Consider the following 14,759-nt stretch of genomic DNA (forward strand, 5'->3'; position numbering starts at 1 on the left):
TAGCATCCTGTTTTTCCATCTAGGGTTGTAGCTTAGCAAGTAAAAATAATAAAGATAATAATGTGTGATGATAATAATTAGAGACCCACATATAATTCAAGACAGATATTCTTATATTCTTCTGCCTGATTACGTCAGTAAACATTTCAAATATAACTAGAGGGGCCACTCAGTAGAGAGCATACCCTCTCCACGCCAAGCAGTCTTTATTTTGATCTTGACTCCACTACGTCATTGTATTTCGATGTATTTTCTTCAAAATTTAATGGATTTGTCCTTTATTCATACTCCACGTGTGCACTAAATTTGGTTGCAATTGGTTAAGTAGTTTTTGCGTAATGTTAAAAAAAAGATTAACATACGAGCATTCAAAGTACTTCTTCTTATATATACTTTGATGTACCTTATATGCAAATGTTACAGGTTCATCCTTGGGTGAATCGTGACTAGCAAGTTTGGTCCAAATCGGTACAGTAGTTTTTGAGTAAAGTTGCTCACAGACAGACAGACAGAAAGGCAATAATTGCATTTATATATAAAAGTAATTCTTTGTGAATGAGTGAATGCGTTATATTACGTGTGGCTTAGTAGTAATTGAGAGTATAATGCTCTCTCTCTCTCTCTCTCTCTCTCTCTCTCTCTCTCTCTCTCTCTCTCTCTCTCTCTCTGCTAGGAATTTACACCACACCCCCTTCTTTCATCTCGTTCTCCTACCTTTGCTAACTCCGTGAAAACGAAACTTCCTTATTACCTTCTTTGCATAAGTCACAAACATTATCTATGCAGTTCTTTTCATCGTCTTCTTCTTCTCTTCAATTATTTCTTCTATCCTTTCAGTCTCATTGTACGCTTTATAATTCACTTAGTAGTTGAAAGTATAGTGCTATCAAGAGAGGTCAAAGGTCACGGTGTTAAAAAAAGGGGTTATTCAGCTGTTTGTCCTGTCTTCACGACCCTCCTCACACACGTATGGGTATGGGCACGTCATTGCCCATAATTGTATGCCACATACCACCAGCTGATTAATTGCATTAAACAGATATGTTCAAGAGTATATAATGCATTTTGAATTTTTTTTATAACAATCTTTGAATTTGCTTTACGTTTTACTTTTTAAGTTTTAATGGAAGCTTTTGATCAAGGATATTTAGGCTCAACGTCTATTATTATTATCATTAGTAGTAGTAGTAGTAGTAGTAGCTAAGGAACAATTCTAGTTGAAAATGCAGGATGCTATAAGCCCCACAAGGGCTCCAACATGAGAGAGAGAGAGAGAGAGAGAGAGAGAGAGAGAGAGAGAGAGAGAGAGAGAGAGAGAGAGAGAGAGAGAGAGAGAGAGAGAGAGAGTTTTAATAGTTTTTGACCAAGTTGTATTCTTAAAATACAACTTTAATAAATCTTGTGACAACATTGCTCTACGACAGGCAACTCCCAAGTGTGTGTGTGGACTGTGGAGCGTTATAAACAATCTGACAAAACCAAAACATTGCTAAATAACAAAAGAGTATCGCTCTCAAATGACTTAAATCCTACTCCAGTTCAAAACTATAAAGAATTACATCCTATCTTTGAGGTAACTAATAAATGCTTGAATCCTAATATCAAAATAAATCATTTCACTTATACACAAAGCATAACGTTTTATTCATGCAATATGATGCAATGTTGCGCAGTACATGTAACACTTGAAATTACAGTACATTATTACAATGATACATAACTGTAACAACATTGATCACACAGTATCATTTATCGTATGTATTTCATCTCCCATAGCTCGTTTATTGCCAAATCCACACTATCGAAAGACTTCGAGAACAAGAAAGACTTCTTCAGTTTCCTCTTGAAAGCCTTAATGTCTTCCGTCTTTCGAATGTCTAGTGGAAGCTTATTATATAATCTCGTGGCCGCATATTTAAAAGGATCTAGAGCCTAAAGTAGACATATATCTAAGTTCTAATCATTTGAAACCATCTGTAACTATTCTCGTGTCAACACGACTTATTGGCTTTACGATATGTACCAATTCTCTTAGATATTTTGGACGTCCGGTTCTTATAACTTGATGGGTTATCGTACATATTTTAAACTCTATTCTGGCTTTAATAGGCAGCCAGTGAAAATCAATTAGTATAGGGGTTACTAGGGGTGATCCTTCTCGGGGTGGGGCACCTTTTATCAGTCATACTCCCCTGTTTATTATGTTTTTTAATTTCCAAAGTTGCACTTTGGATGGCTTTTGGTAAATGGAGTTGCAGTAGTCAATCCTTGTAATAAGAAAGTTTATTTAATTCACTCTGACTGATTTTCTGTTCCCATCGTATAGAGGAACTCTACTCTCTATAGGACCTATAAAATCAGTTTATTGTATACAATCTTGGGTACTTTGCATATCGCACTACAAAACTGGCGTTTATTGTCAAACCCACATTATTGTAACACTTAAGAGAACAAGAAAGTCCTCAGTTTCTTCTTGAACGAGATATTTATCATTTATCATTCAATATGAATTGTTGTTATAACAGATTAATTATTTTCATAGTGTCCCAAGGTCCGTATTTTATACCAATTTCTTCAATTCCAAATCATTTGCTTTGCAATTTCTTAAATTCAATATATAATCACAAGGTTTGTTCAACTTAGTGTAGTTAATATATTCTATTTGTCATTAGTCTTGAACTTGCAATCTTTTTTTTCTAAAATGTCCTTACCTTTGTGAGGGATAGGTGATTATGTGGCACCTGCAACACTTTTCTTGAATACCAGACTTATATTCGGTACTACTATAGTATGAGGTCTACCGCCATATGTCGCCTACCCAGGTTGAGGGTAAGGTCTACCGCGTGACCAGCGTCCCACAGCTCCTAAATCAGTTTTTCCCTCGGCCTAAAAGAGATATCATCGATTGAGGATACTAAAAATGTTGCTGAAGAAGTTTTTATAGAAGAGTCATTCTGACAGAAGAAGCAGCACTCGCCTTTTTAAGAGAGCACAATCTCTTTAATACAGTTCAAGAAGCAGATCTATTTGTGTCATTCTTAGAAGATGTACGAAGTGTGTATTGCTAGAATAAAAGTATGGAAATATATGATAACCTGTTTGATGCACGGAGAGTGTATCGCTAGAATAAAAGTATGGAAATATATGATAACATGTTTGATGTACGAAGAGTGTATCGCTAGAATAAATGTATGGAAATATATGATAACATGTTTATTTTTACCTTTACTCCTTTTTTTAATGTAATTAGAAATCCAATGATCTATTTAAGTCATTTCTAAGATATGTTTAAATGAAGTGTTTATTGCTTAAACAAATGAATGAAATGTGTTTTATCTATGAGGGACGAATAATTCAGCAGTAGACCTCACGCTATAGTACTAACGGGAGGTAGATCTCACGCTATAGTGTGGTAGACCTCACGCTATAGTAGCACCCTTATATTCTCTTCTATAATTAAAATCTGGCCCAGGTAACACTTTAAAATAAAAGAATTTATCACTTCATCTTCATCATCGTATACATTGCATAATCATTATTTTAGGGTTTAATTTTCCCATTTTTATCATCTCTGTGTTGGCCACCATAGTTTGAACTTTGTTTACTTCTTCCTCGTTGACCTTTTCACCAGCAATTCCATTTGAAGTTGACCTCGTATTGAGAACTGGTTTGATCTTCAGTGCATGTTCAACATCATATTCCCTTTTAGTGATTCTAGTTTATCTAATTACGAGTAGATTTTTTCCCTTGACTTTATCAGTATATATAATTTTCTATACTTTTGGGTCCATCAGTGTTTGGCGTGTTAACTTAATCAATTCCATAATCTTTATCAGCTTGTCCACTTTTTCAGTAAAATTGTATATAATCTACAAATTTAATACTAATAGATTTTTTTCCTTTGTCAGCATATGTCATTTTCTCATGTTTGGGTCCATCAGTGTTTGAAATGTTAACTTATTTAATTCTATAACCTTTGTCAGCTTGTCCACCTTTTCATGAAAAATGTATATCGTCTGTAAATAGTTTAAACTTCACTGCATGCTCCTCTAGTACTTCTGATAGACTAATAACATAGATACACAATAAAACCGGGCCTAGTAAACTCCCCTGGGGTACCCCTCTGTTCAACTATTCATATAATGAATGAGAGTTTCCAATTTCTTTTACACAGCATTTTCTATCAAACAAGCAATCGTTTAAATATTCAAATGCTTGATGGACCGTACTATTAGTAGCAATTTTAGACAATAATCTGATAGATTTTAACACAAATCGTAAAAAATGGTATGGATAATCATATATCAGGGATAAATACGTCTCCACATAGTGTTACTGGGTACGATTATTACTTTTTATGATAAATTTGGAACCAGTTTTAACCAATAATCTGATAGATTTTTAACACAGATCGTACAAAATGTTATGGATAATCTTATAACTTTGCTAAATACGTTTCCACACAGAGTTACTGTGTATGATTATTGCTTTTTTAGGTAAAATTGAGGATAATTTTGAGAATTCCATAGACCCGGATTCTCAATTGTCGCCCCAAGAAGTAGAAGATGATGTCTTGTAAACAAGACCGCAGAGGTGTCAGTTGTACGATAATTATCATACATGTGCGATTCTTTTAGGTCCGGTTTGGTCTATGATACATACATTAGGTTTATACATATGTGTGTGTATGTGTTTAATTAAACATTTATACTAAAATAGTTTGGAATAATTCAATCATGTAATTCCTTAATAATTATGTTGAAAGTGTATACGATGAATTTGGTTAAAAAACGAGAATTATAATGCTCATGTACGATAATCCAGTGGTAATACACAGTGGCATTGTGGCAACCATGTCTGTCAGATCTGTTAGGAACTCTATCATGTTTATCTTCATTTAACTTCGTTCTGTAAGTATGTCAAATTAAAACAAATGAAGCTAAAGCTTTATTTAATGTTATAGGTGTCATTATATTAATTAAAAGCTTGAAAGCTTAATTATATATTGAGATATTAACCGATATTGAAACACGATTTCTCTCATGTTATTGGAGGCGCTTCCTACATACAGTACATAACGTGTTTTTAAATTGAACTGAGACTTTTAAATTAAATATAGATATTTATAAGTAATGAATATATATTATACATGTTTTACGAAACAATTTCCTGTAGATATACAGTATAATTTTATTTAATAGCTATAATTGAGTGAAGGCCAAGACTAGCGTAGGCTACCCTAAGCTATTTCGTAATTTAGATATTTGCTATTGAAAATTAATATTAACTAGGACCTAGGAATTAAGCTGTACCTTAGTATTTATAACTAGCTTTTATTGGTAGTAACATGAAATTCTGGTCCTGTAAGTTTTTCATTTGTGAAAACAATACTTTTTACGTGTTGCAGAGATAACGCAAATCACTTTCAGAAAGTACGTCCGTCCTAGATTAGGTTAGGTAAGTGGGATACAGAAGCGCAATACCTAAACAGGCAAAGATATTGTGGATTAGACTGGGTTAGAAAGCGAGATTGCAACATACAGAAGGTCCTAAACTTGAACTTGAGCCTTTGTACATCAGTGGCCAGTTCCTCACGCGTTCGTTAAAAATGGACATCAACTTACTTAAACTTTCCCCCCTAATCTAACCTACAAGCCGTGTCCTTACCTACTTAGCTAACTGGGTGGTGGCGGGGGGAGTTAACGTCCCATGCCACCCACTTTACACTGCCGTATTCCAACTAAGGCATAATAATACAGGAGGCTGCTATCGTACATACACCCCTTGAACTTAATTTGTACCAAGAAGCTGTTTTTAAGTTGGTTTTTGTTACATTTTGGCCTGGGGTGTATGTACGATAGCGGCCACCTGTATGTATTATGTCTAACTTAGAATACGGCAGTGTAAGTAGGTTTCTTATGAAATAGATATCAGGTTATTATAAATGTTTTTTCTTTTTTATCCTATTAAAGGATATAATATTTTTTTATTACGGTATTTCTCTATCTTATCTTTCTTATTTTCAGTTAGATTTGTGTTTGTTTGTTTCACCAAATATTTGTAAGTTTGGACCTTCTATATACATGTGCCTCTGCGTCGATGACAATTTATGGTAAAACTATACAATAGTTCAATGACATGGAGAAAACAAGAGACTATTAAATGATGTATTTTAAGGAGATTTGAATGATTTTGATAAAGAGGACTGGTGGAAACCTGTAGTTTTTCCAAGGCAATCACTAACCTTCGTTTTTTAATAATGAACTTGGCAGTTAAAAACGTACAAATAGATGTTAGCAGTAGGCGGTCGATACTGGGTAGTGGTGGGAAAGCCCCCGCCTCTTCTGCCGGCTGCAATCTAATTGAGGTTACAGTTTGCTAAAGGGGAGACAACCTTTCAAGGTAACTACCTTCCGCAGCTTGTTGAGGTCACAGTTTGCTAAAGGGGAGACAACCTTTCAGGGTAACTACCTTCCGCAGCTTGTTGAGGTCACAGTTTGCTAAAGGGGAGACAACCTTTCAGGGTAACTACCTTCCGCAGCTAATTGAGGTCACAGTTTGCCAAAGGGGAGACAACCTTTCAGGGTAACTACCTTCCGGGTGTTTATACCTCGTTAACCCTTTTACCCCCCAGGCTATGTGGAACTTTCTAACCCTTAACCCTCAGGGGTTATTTTTTTTTTCAAGCACATTTTGCAGTATATTTTTTATAAATTGCTCTAACAGCCTTAATTTTCATCATAGAGAGGTCACGTTGGTCTCATTCTCTTGGAAAATGCCTGAAGTTTCTCGAAAAATTATCAAAAATATGCAAAATAAAAAAAAATATAGCAGTTTTTTGTAAGAGCGTACCGGTACGTCCATGGGGGTAAAGGGAAGAGTTAATTGAAACGTACCAGTACATCCTTTGGGGATAAAAGGGTTAAAAGTTTTAACTGCCGTATCCCAGCTTCGATGTTATCCTTCTCCTGTGAGTAAAGAACTCAGGTTTGTATAATTAGGAAAATACAAATTACTTTATAAATTTGTCATTTTTAATCTGGGTTAGACAAATTCATTTAAAACCTTGAAGATGTTGATATTCATTATGCTTATACATTGCTCTAGTACATGTTTAGATATATTACTGTATTTAATACATTAGATTTTATTGATTACTGTACTGTATTATGTGCTGATATTCTCCATGACAATTTCAGGAGCTTTTGCCATGACATCGAAAATGCACGACGCCATACGCCAGGCTCTGGGGACGTCGCGCTTCGTCGCCACTGGTCAGACTGGAGGCGGGTGCATCAACAAGGGGGAAGTGTATGAGGCGGATCACAGAAAGGTTTATCTGAAGAGAAGCTCCAAGGAAAAGGTACAGCATTTGAAGTACGTTAACTCCTTCATATAAAATCTTCTAGTACTGTACGTGGAAAAGGTATTTCATCCTTATGTCTTTTCAAACGGTATTTTGATAAATTATATGTGTTTCAAATGAACGAGTTATGGTACAGTTCTCTTCAATAACATGTCCCTTCTCTACCTTGCTTTCTGAGCCATTATATGAGTGATTCACCGCTTAATTCCATTTGAACCACTTCATTGACTTATCCAATTTCCTAATCACCTCAATTTTTGGAATATATATGTCGTCCATATTATTTTCAGTTGTGCTTCACCACACTTCCCCTTGTCTGCACTACCCCCTCCTCCCCCCCCCCCCCCCCACACACACATGACCATTATCTTTTGATTTGTTATAAGTCAAGAGCTTGAATCAGACATATGACAAAAGAAGGAAAGAAGAATTAGACTGGAAAGAGTTTGGTAGGGGGAACAGCAAATGGAAAGACTCATTAGATGTGAAACATGTTGAAATGAAGATCTAGGCTGAAATTGCCTAGAATTCAAGGGAGCTGTGAAAAAAATCTGTATGTCTGACTCCACGTAGAGGTTACTGCTCAATGGTTTAGTACAGAAAAGTACACCATAGATATAGGTCAAATTGTGTTTGCTGCTTATATACAGTACAGTTTTCATACCATCATACCTTTACAAATATTTTTTTTTCTTTCTTTTTAACAGTGTGGTGAAGAAATATCTCCCTTTAAGTCGTCCAGGACTTGAATCTATTTGTCAGTACGAAGATTATATAGTTTAGTTCCCCATTTTCAAGTGAAACTTTTGATGGGCAGCAGATAAGGTCAGGGCCCTGAAGTCAGTCGGCATGGGTTGATGGGAAAGCAACAGTTACGAAACTTATGAGCAGTTCGTTTAAGATCAGGTTAGTGATGACAGTAGGGCTATTGTTGAGGCAGTTCTCAACATGTTCCTTGGTAGGGCTATTTTAATAGCTAGAAAGGTCCGAAGAGGCTTGTTTTATGTATAATTTCTCCCTCATCTGTATTTCCTCTGGTTTTTAATGTTCAAGAATATTGGGCAAAGGAGGAAGACTAGTTTATGTGAATAGCCGTAGTATTACCACCAGCTAAGTCACAACCCTAGTTGGAAAAGCAGGATGCTGTAAGCCCAAGGACTCCATTAGGGAAGAATAGCTCAGTCAGGAAACAAATAGAATAGTGTTTATGGGTGCACTCTCAAGCAAGAGAACTCTACCCCAGGACAGTGGAAGACCATGGCACAGAGGCTATGGCACTATCCAAGACTGGAGAACAATGGTTTGATTTTGGAGTGTCCTTCTAGAAGAGCTACTTACCATAGCTAGAGAGTCTCTTCTACCCTTACCAATAGGAAAGTAGCCAGATTGCAGTGCAGTAGTTGACCCCTTGAGAGAATAGCTGGAAAGAGACATCTATAGAAAGGTGAAAAAATCTCATTTAAAAAAGAAAGGGGTTACTTGAAATGCATGGGGTTTATGGTTTTGATCGATGTGATAAGAAATTTATAGTTAAATGAATAATAAAAAGTAGAATGCAGTACAGAAAAGGAATGGTAATAATAAATGTTTTTCTGGGTTCGACCTGTGTCGCTCCGGGAAATGCTCCTTATAGCACCATTTCTAAGGTATAAATACTGCTAAATATACCAGAGAAAAATTTGCATGGAATGCCAGAAATATAACCAGTTCGCTCACTCCAATAGAGTGTCGGTATAGCAACTGGGGCGTGTTAGAACCACTACCAGAGGTCCCTTACCAATTAGTCCTCTCCTTCCCCAATATCCCCCGATACTACGAGGTGCCATTCTATATCCAACTACTGCCCTCTACTATGACTACCCTCTCTCCCCCCACCCCTACCACTACCCACGCTTCTTCCCTCATTCCTTTTCTAGCACCATTGAGATTCGGACACGTTGCTTTCGTAGCTTTGTGTTTCGGTGTTTTTGAAGATGTCAATCGTTTTGGAGGTCCCTGCTCCCAAGTTGAGTATTATAATTGTCTGTTTCGATAAATCTAGGTAGCGACACACGTTAATTTTATAATTTTGTTTGTTTTTAGTCTCAGACGCTCTGCATGATGCCTTCCCTTACGGGTATATTGGTGGCCATTGAATAATAATACTGTATGCCATAGGAACATTTTCTGTGAGTTAGTAAATCTCGGATGACAAAAAGAAATTATTATTATTTTTATTATTATTACTTGCTAAGCTACAACCCTAGTTGGAAAAGCAATATTCTATAAACCCAAGGGGTCCAACAGGGGAAATACCTAGTGAGGAAAGGAAAATAAAATATTTGAAGAAGAGTAACAACATTAAAATAAATATTTCCTTTAGAAACTTTAAGAAAACAAGAGGAAGAGAAATAAGATAGAATAGTGAGCTTGAGTGTACCCCCAAGCAAGAGAACTCTAACCCAAGACGATTTTTATACATGTATATAATTTCTTTTAATTGAATTAGTACAGTAATGCTTTATCGATGCTTATGGTTGAATGATGTAACTCAGATGTTGGTAAATAGAATTTCTTGCTGATGAATTGCCTTCACCAAAATTTTGCGAAGGTTATGCAGTCACTCCTGTCTGTTTGTTTGTATGTAAGCAACTTTACACAAAAACTGTCATACCAATTTGGGCCAAATTTGGTAGTCATGTTTGGGATGACCCAAGGATGAATCTGTAACATTTTAGATAAAGTACATCTAAGTACAAGTACGCAGCAGTACTTTAGCCCTTTTACCCCCAGGCTATTTGGAACTTTCCAACCCTTAACCCCCAGGGGTTTATTTTTTTCAAGCACATTTTGCAGTATATTTTTTTTTAAATTGCTCTAACAGCCTTAATTTTCATCATAGAGAGGTCAGGTTGGTCTCATTCTCTTGGAAAATGCCTGAAGTTTCTCAAAATATTATAAAGAATATGCAAAAAAAAATGTAAATAGTAGTTTTAAATATTAAACTTAGCCGGTGAATATATAGATAGCTGACGTCTCCGACGGCCCGACAGATTCCAAAAAACTCACGAGCGATCGCCATGAAGGTTGTGGGTGTGCCCACCAGCGCCGACTATCGGCCAGATACCGCATATACTTCTCAACCACTCCAGTTCTTCTCTGTCGGTGTCACCGACAACATTGGTTCCGCTCGCTCTAGACCTCGAGTTTTCTACCGAATTGGTGAAGTACTTTGTTTTGGGTTTTATTGGCTTTCGCTGTGTTGGTTTGTTCCTTCAATAAAACTCTTGAAACCTTTTTTGTTTTTTGTTGATGAACTTGGCTTTCCTTTGGATTTTCTCTGGTTTTTCATAATGGCTGACCCTTCTCCTGTATATCGCAAATGTGCGAAAGATTGTAACAAACGTCTTCCGAAAGCTTCTATCGACCCTCATACTGTTTGTGCTAATTGCCGGGGTAAATCCTGCCAATTAGGAGATCGGTGTGAGGAGTGTGTGGTTCTATCGGAATTCGAGTGGTTAGAGTATGAAAAATATACTCGTAAACTCGAAAGAGATAGGGTGAGGAGAAGCTCATCTAGATCTTTAGAATTTTCCTCCTCCCATGCCCCTGAACCTAATCCTTCCCCTGTAGTGGTAGTTTCTGAACCCCCTATTGGCACTCATGAACCTTTAATACGCGATATGTTTTTAGCTATTCAAGCATTAGGTGAGAAGGTTGAAACCTTAGCCTCGGACAGGAACCAGCTTATGTCCGATGTTAAGCTGTTAAAAAATCAAAGTGGTAAAGTTCGCAAAATGTGTTTAGTGTTGCAACCGAGGGTTCGTCTGTTCGTGCTTGTCGCTCCCCTAGTCCGAGACCTCAGGCTCCCCTGCACCAGGGAGAAGGAATGACGTAGGACTTAAGGGAGCGAGAGGTGTAAACCGACGTACAGACGTTCCCTCTAAGGTATCAGACGTTTCTCATCAAGAACGTCCTTACCATAAGACGGGGGAGACTAAGTTCTCCTCGTCTTCCGACGATTTGGCGCACAAGAAACCTTGGCGTAAGGTTTCTAGACCCTTAAAGCGCAAGTCAGTCCCTTCTGGACAGGTCCAGCGTCCTGGCTGTAGCCATTGGGGCAGCTCTGACCCCTTTCAGTCATCGGATGGCTGTTCGCCTGTTAAGCGAAAGCATGACACGGAGTCCGAGGGTTTCGTTCGGTGCGATGATTTGCATGCACAGACGTTGCCGACGTCACGGCCCGTTCCTACTCCCGTTGACCCGAAGTGGAGTCTCCTGCAGGACATGCAGTCTAAACTTTCATCTTTAATGGAAGTTTATGAGCATGAACAGGTTCGTAAAGATCCTTTGCTTGCGGTTCGCCAGTCCGACAAGCGTGACTCTGGCCTTCAACCGCCTAAACGAGTGTTTTCTCGTCCTTATGATGTTAGCGTTAACGTTATCAGTGCTGTTAAACGCGATTCTGATCATGTTCCTCGTCATTCACGTCAGTCACGTGACGTGGAACCCCTTTTGCCGCAGACTCAAGGTGACGTTCAGCAACTGTCGCGGCAGTCTCGAAGTGACGTTCGTCGGCCGACTCCGTTGCCCCGACGTGACGTTGAACGTCAGTCACCGCAGTCGGGTGTTGTTTTTCAAACTCAAACCCTGCCATCATTGCAGCCCCGACGTGATGTCGAACGGCAGTTGACACAGTCTGTTGTTGTTTGTCAGTCTCAAGACTTTCAGTCTTTGCAGCCTCGGCGTGACGTCGTTACCTCAGCTGTTGCTGCGGCTCCGTCGCATGTTGACATAGCCTGTCAAGCGTTGCCTCCTCGGCATGTCTCTCCGTATCGCGAGACTCGGCCGTTGTCGGATGAAGTTCCTTCGGATGAGGAAGTCGTTGATCCCCTTCCAACTGATGTTCCTTTGGGGACTCTTTCGGATGGAGAGGAGCCTAGGGTTGCTCAGCCCTCCCTTGATTTTAAGAAGATCATGCTAATTTTTAAGGACCTGTTTCCTGATCATTTTGTGTCTGCTGCTCCTCGTTCGCCTCCCTCTGAGTTCACGCTAGCTTCTTCGACTCTGTCGTTCACGAAGTTAGTGCTCTCTCGCTCTTCTAAGAGAGCTTTGCGTTTATTGGGCGACTGGTTAATGACCAGGAGGAATTTGGGGAAGTCAGCTTGTGCTTTTCCCACTTTCAAACTGGCTTCTCGTGCGAGCGTCTGGTATGACACGGGAAAAGTTCTCGGCTTGGGAGTGCCTGCCTCTGCCCAGGGAGACTTCTCAAGCCTCGTAGACTCTCCTCGTCGTCTGGCCATGAGACGCTCGAAAGTTTGCTGGTCTTCTTCAGACCTAGATCATCTCCTCAAAGGAATTTATCGGGCCTTTGAGGTTTTCAATTTTTTGGATTGGTCTCTGGGAGCCTTGAGTAGGAAGGTCTCGTCAGCAGACCGTGATGTCTCTGTTCAAATTATGTCCTGCATGGACAAGGCTATTAGAGATGGCTCTAATGAACTTGCTGCTACTTTCACAGCAGGGGTTCTTAAGAAGAGAGAGACTCTTTGTTCTTTTCTGTCCGCAGGTGTCACTCCTTGTCAAAGGTCAGAACTTCTCTTTGCGCCATTGTCTTCTGCCCTGTTCCCGCAGCAGCTTATTAGAGATATCGCAGCGTCTCTTGTACAGAAGGACACTCATGATTTGATGGCCACGTCTGCTCGTAAGGCTGTACCTTCGGCCTCTTATGTCTAACAGACCTAAATTTGAAACTCCAGCGACAAGGTTTATCCCGCCTTTTCGTGGCAGAGCTCCCAGTAAGGGAGGCTCTCGTGCCGATAGTAAGCGGGGTAAGAAGCGAGGATCTAAATCCTCCCGTGGCAGAGTCTGACTGCCCACGTCCTCAGACAGCAGTAGGTGCCAGATTGACCAACTTCTGGCAGGCCTGGGAGAAGAGGGGTGCAGACCGGGAGTCTGTTTTGTTGCTGAAGGAGGGTTACAAAATCCATTTGTTCCAACACGAATACTTACCTCGAACTACTTTCTTTAGGAGTCACTGGTGATCTCTCTCTCTGCCGACCAGAGTTTTGAGTAGTTACCCCCCCACTCCGCGCCCTAAGTAGCCTTACCCCCGGCATCAAGGAATGTGCCCCGAGGGTAGGATTAAGGTAGGTCGCTAGCTTGCTGGGTCACCTTCCTCATTAAGTTCTCTGGTCGCGAGGCGATAACATCCCTCGCTCTTGTATCCCTGTTGATCCTTTGTGTGCGTTCTGTGCCCCACGTGTTCCCAGCGTGGCAACTTGCGTTTTTTCCAGTGTGCTTTCCCTAGTGTTCCTGTGCGTTCACCTTCCACCCGTGTGCTTACCCAGTGTATTCCTTGATTCCCTTCAAGGAATTAATAGCTGAAGGGAACAATTTTACAATAAATCATTCTTCCTCCCCTTATCCTCTGTGTTAGCCGTGTAGGGGCAGCTTATGTTCCCCTACAACCACGTGTCAGGACTACTAGTCCTGGAACGTAGTGCAGTGAGTGCACTTCGGCACCAAGAGGAAGAATACATCCAAGAGGCTCATAAGAAGACGAGCCTCTCCTCGCCACTTACTTCCCGATGCCTCGTCGAATAGAGCTTCTTATACAGCCATCTTCCCCTACCCAGAGTAGGGGACGAGGTAAGTCAGTTGCGGGGAAGTGCCCATTGCTCTTCCCCAGGAGTTTGAGTGGGTGCGGTATAACACCAAGTAGAAGTAGGCGACGAAGGGTTCGCCTAAGAAGACTAGCGCCGGGCGTCTCGCCTGACAGAGCTTCCCTACCACCCTCCCCTACCCAGAGTAGGAGACGAGGTTGGTCTGTTGTGGAGAAGGTAACTCCTAAGAAAGTAGTTCGAGGTGAGTACTACTTTCGAGAGTGTGTGGGGAGACGGAGTCCTGGTGCAAGCAGGACACGTCTCCTCTGATGACCCCATGTGGGGAAAAATGTCCCTAATTCTTCTCCAGTCTCTTAGGCGTATTTTTCAGTATCTTCTGCAGCCGAGGGCGTCGCCGAGAAGGAGCCTCCCAGGTCTGTATTGCAGCGTTCCCCGGACCGGCAGCCCAGGGTTTTTCTCACCACGAAGGCCATCCTCCAGACGCAGATATAACCCTCGCAGGGAGAAATGCGAGAAGGCCTCTTCAGGCAGGCTTAAGGCCACGAAGCGTCCGGTTCACCCCGATAGCGGGTGTAACCGGGCTTCTTTACGGGCAGCCTGGCCGAATCAGTACAGCTGGTTCGGCCCTCGGACTTAAAGGAACGGTTCCCTCCGTTGGGTCAGCCCACGGGGATCCGCGTCCGCGTCCCCCAGAGAGAATACACGAACGGTAGTCCTCGACGGTACGGCGATGCCGGTTCTGACCCACGAACCTGGTGCGGAGCTCCCGCCGGGGAAGACCGGTACCACCG

The 14,759-nt window shown here is 40.5% G+C and overlaps 2 protein-coding genes across 8 annotated transcripts in view; one reads left to right on the top strand and one right to left on the bottom strand.

Annotated features, from left to right (window-relative positions):
• LOC137618708 (zinc finger protein 454-like) overlaps window positions 1-14,759 on the bottom strand; it is a 584,206-nt gene that overhangs the window by 410,430 nt on the left and 159,017 nt on the right. The gene's annotated exons all lie outside the window — the stretch shown is intronic.
• Window positions 1-14,759, top strand: part of LOC137618710 (ketosamine-3-kinase-like) — a 504,853-nt gene that overhangs the window by 270,390 nt on the left and 219,704 nt on the right. For 4 of the 6 annotated variants that reach the window (XR_011039813.1, XR_011039816.1, XM_068348871.1 and 1 more), the window contains exons 1-2: window positions 4,772-4,910; window positions 7,200-7,363. The exons of 1 other annotated variant lie outside the window; for it this stretch is intronic. Coding sequence is in view for 2 of the 5 variants with exons in the window: in XM_068348871.1 (XP_068204972.1) it covers window positions 7,211-7,363 (153 nt within the window). In the remaining 3 variants the exon portion in view is untranslated. Of the gene's footprint in view, window positions 1-4,771; window positions 4,911-7,199; window positions 7,364-8,073; window positions 8,273-14,759 lie in introns of those variants that run through there. One more of the 6 variants, XR_011039814.1, reaches the window with a different exon arrangement.

The sequence above is a fragment of the Palaemon carinicauda genome, chromosome 25 (genome assembly GCF_036898095.1).
Source record: "Palaemon carinicauda isolate YSFRI2023 chromosome 25, ASM3689809v2, whole genome shotgun sequence".
Classification (NCBI taxonomy): Eukaryota; Metazoa; Arthropoda; class Malacostraca; order Decapoda; family Palaemonidae; genus Palaemon; species Palaemon carinicauda.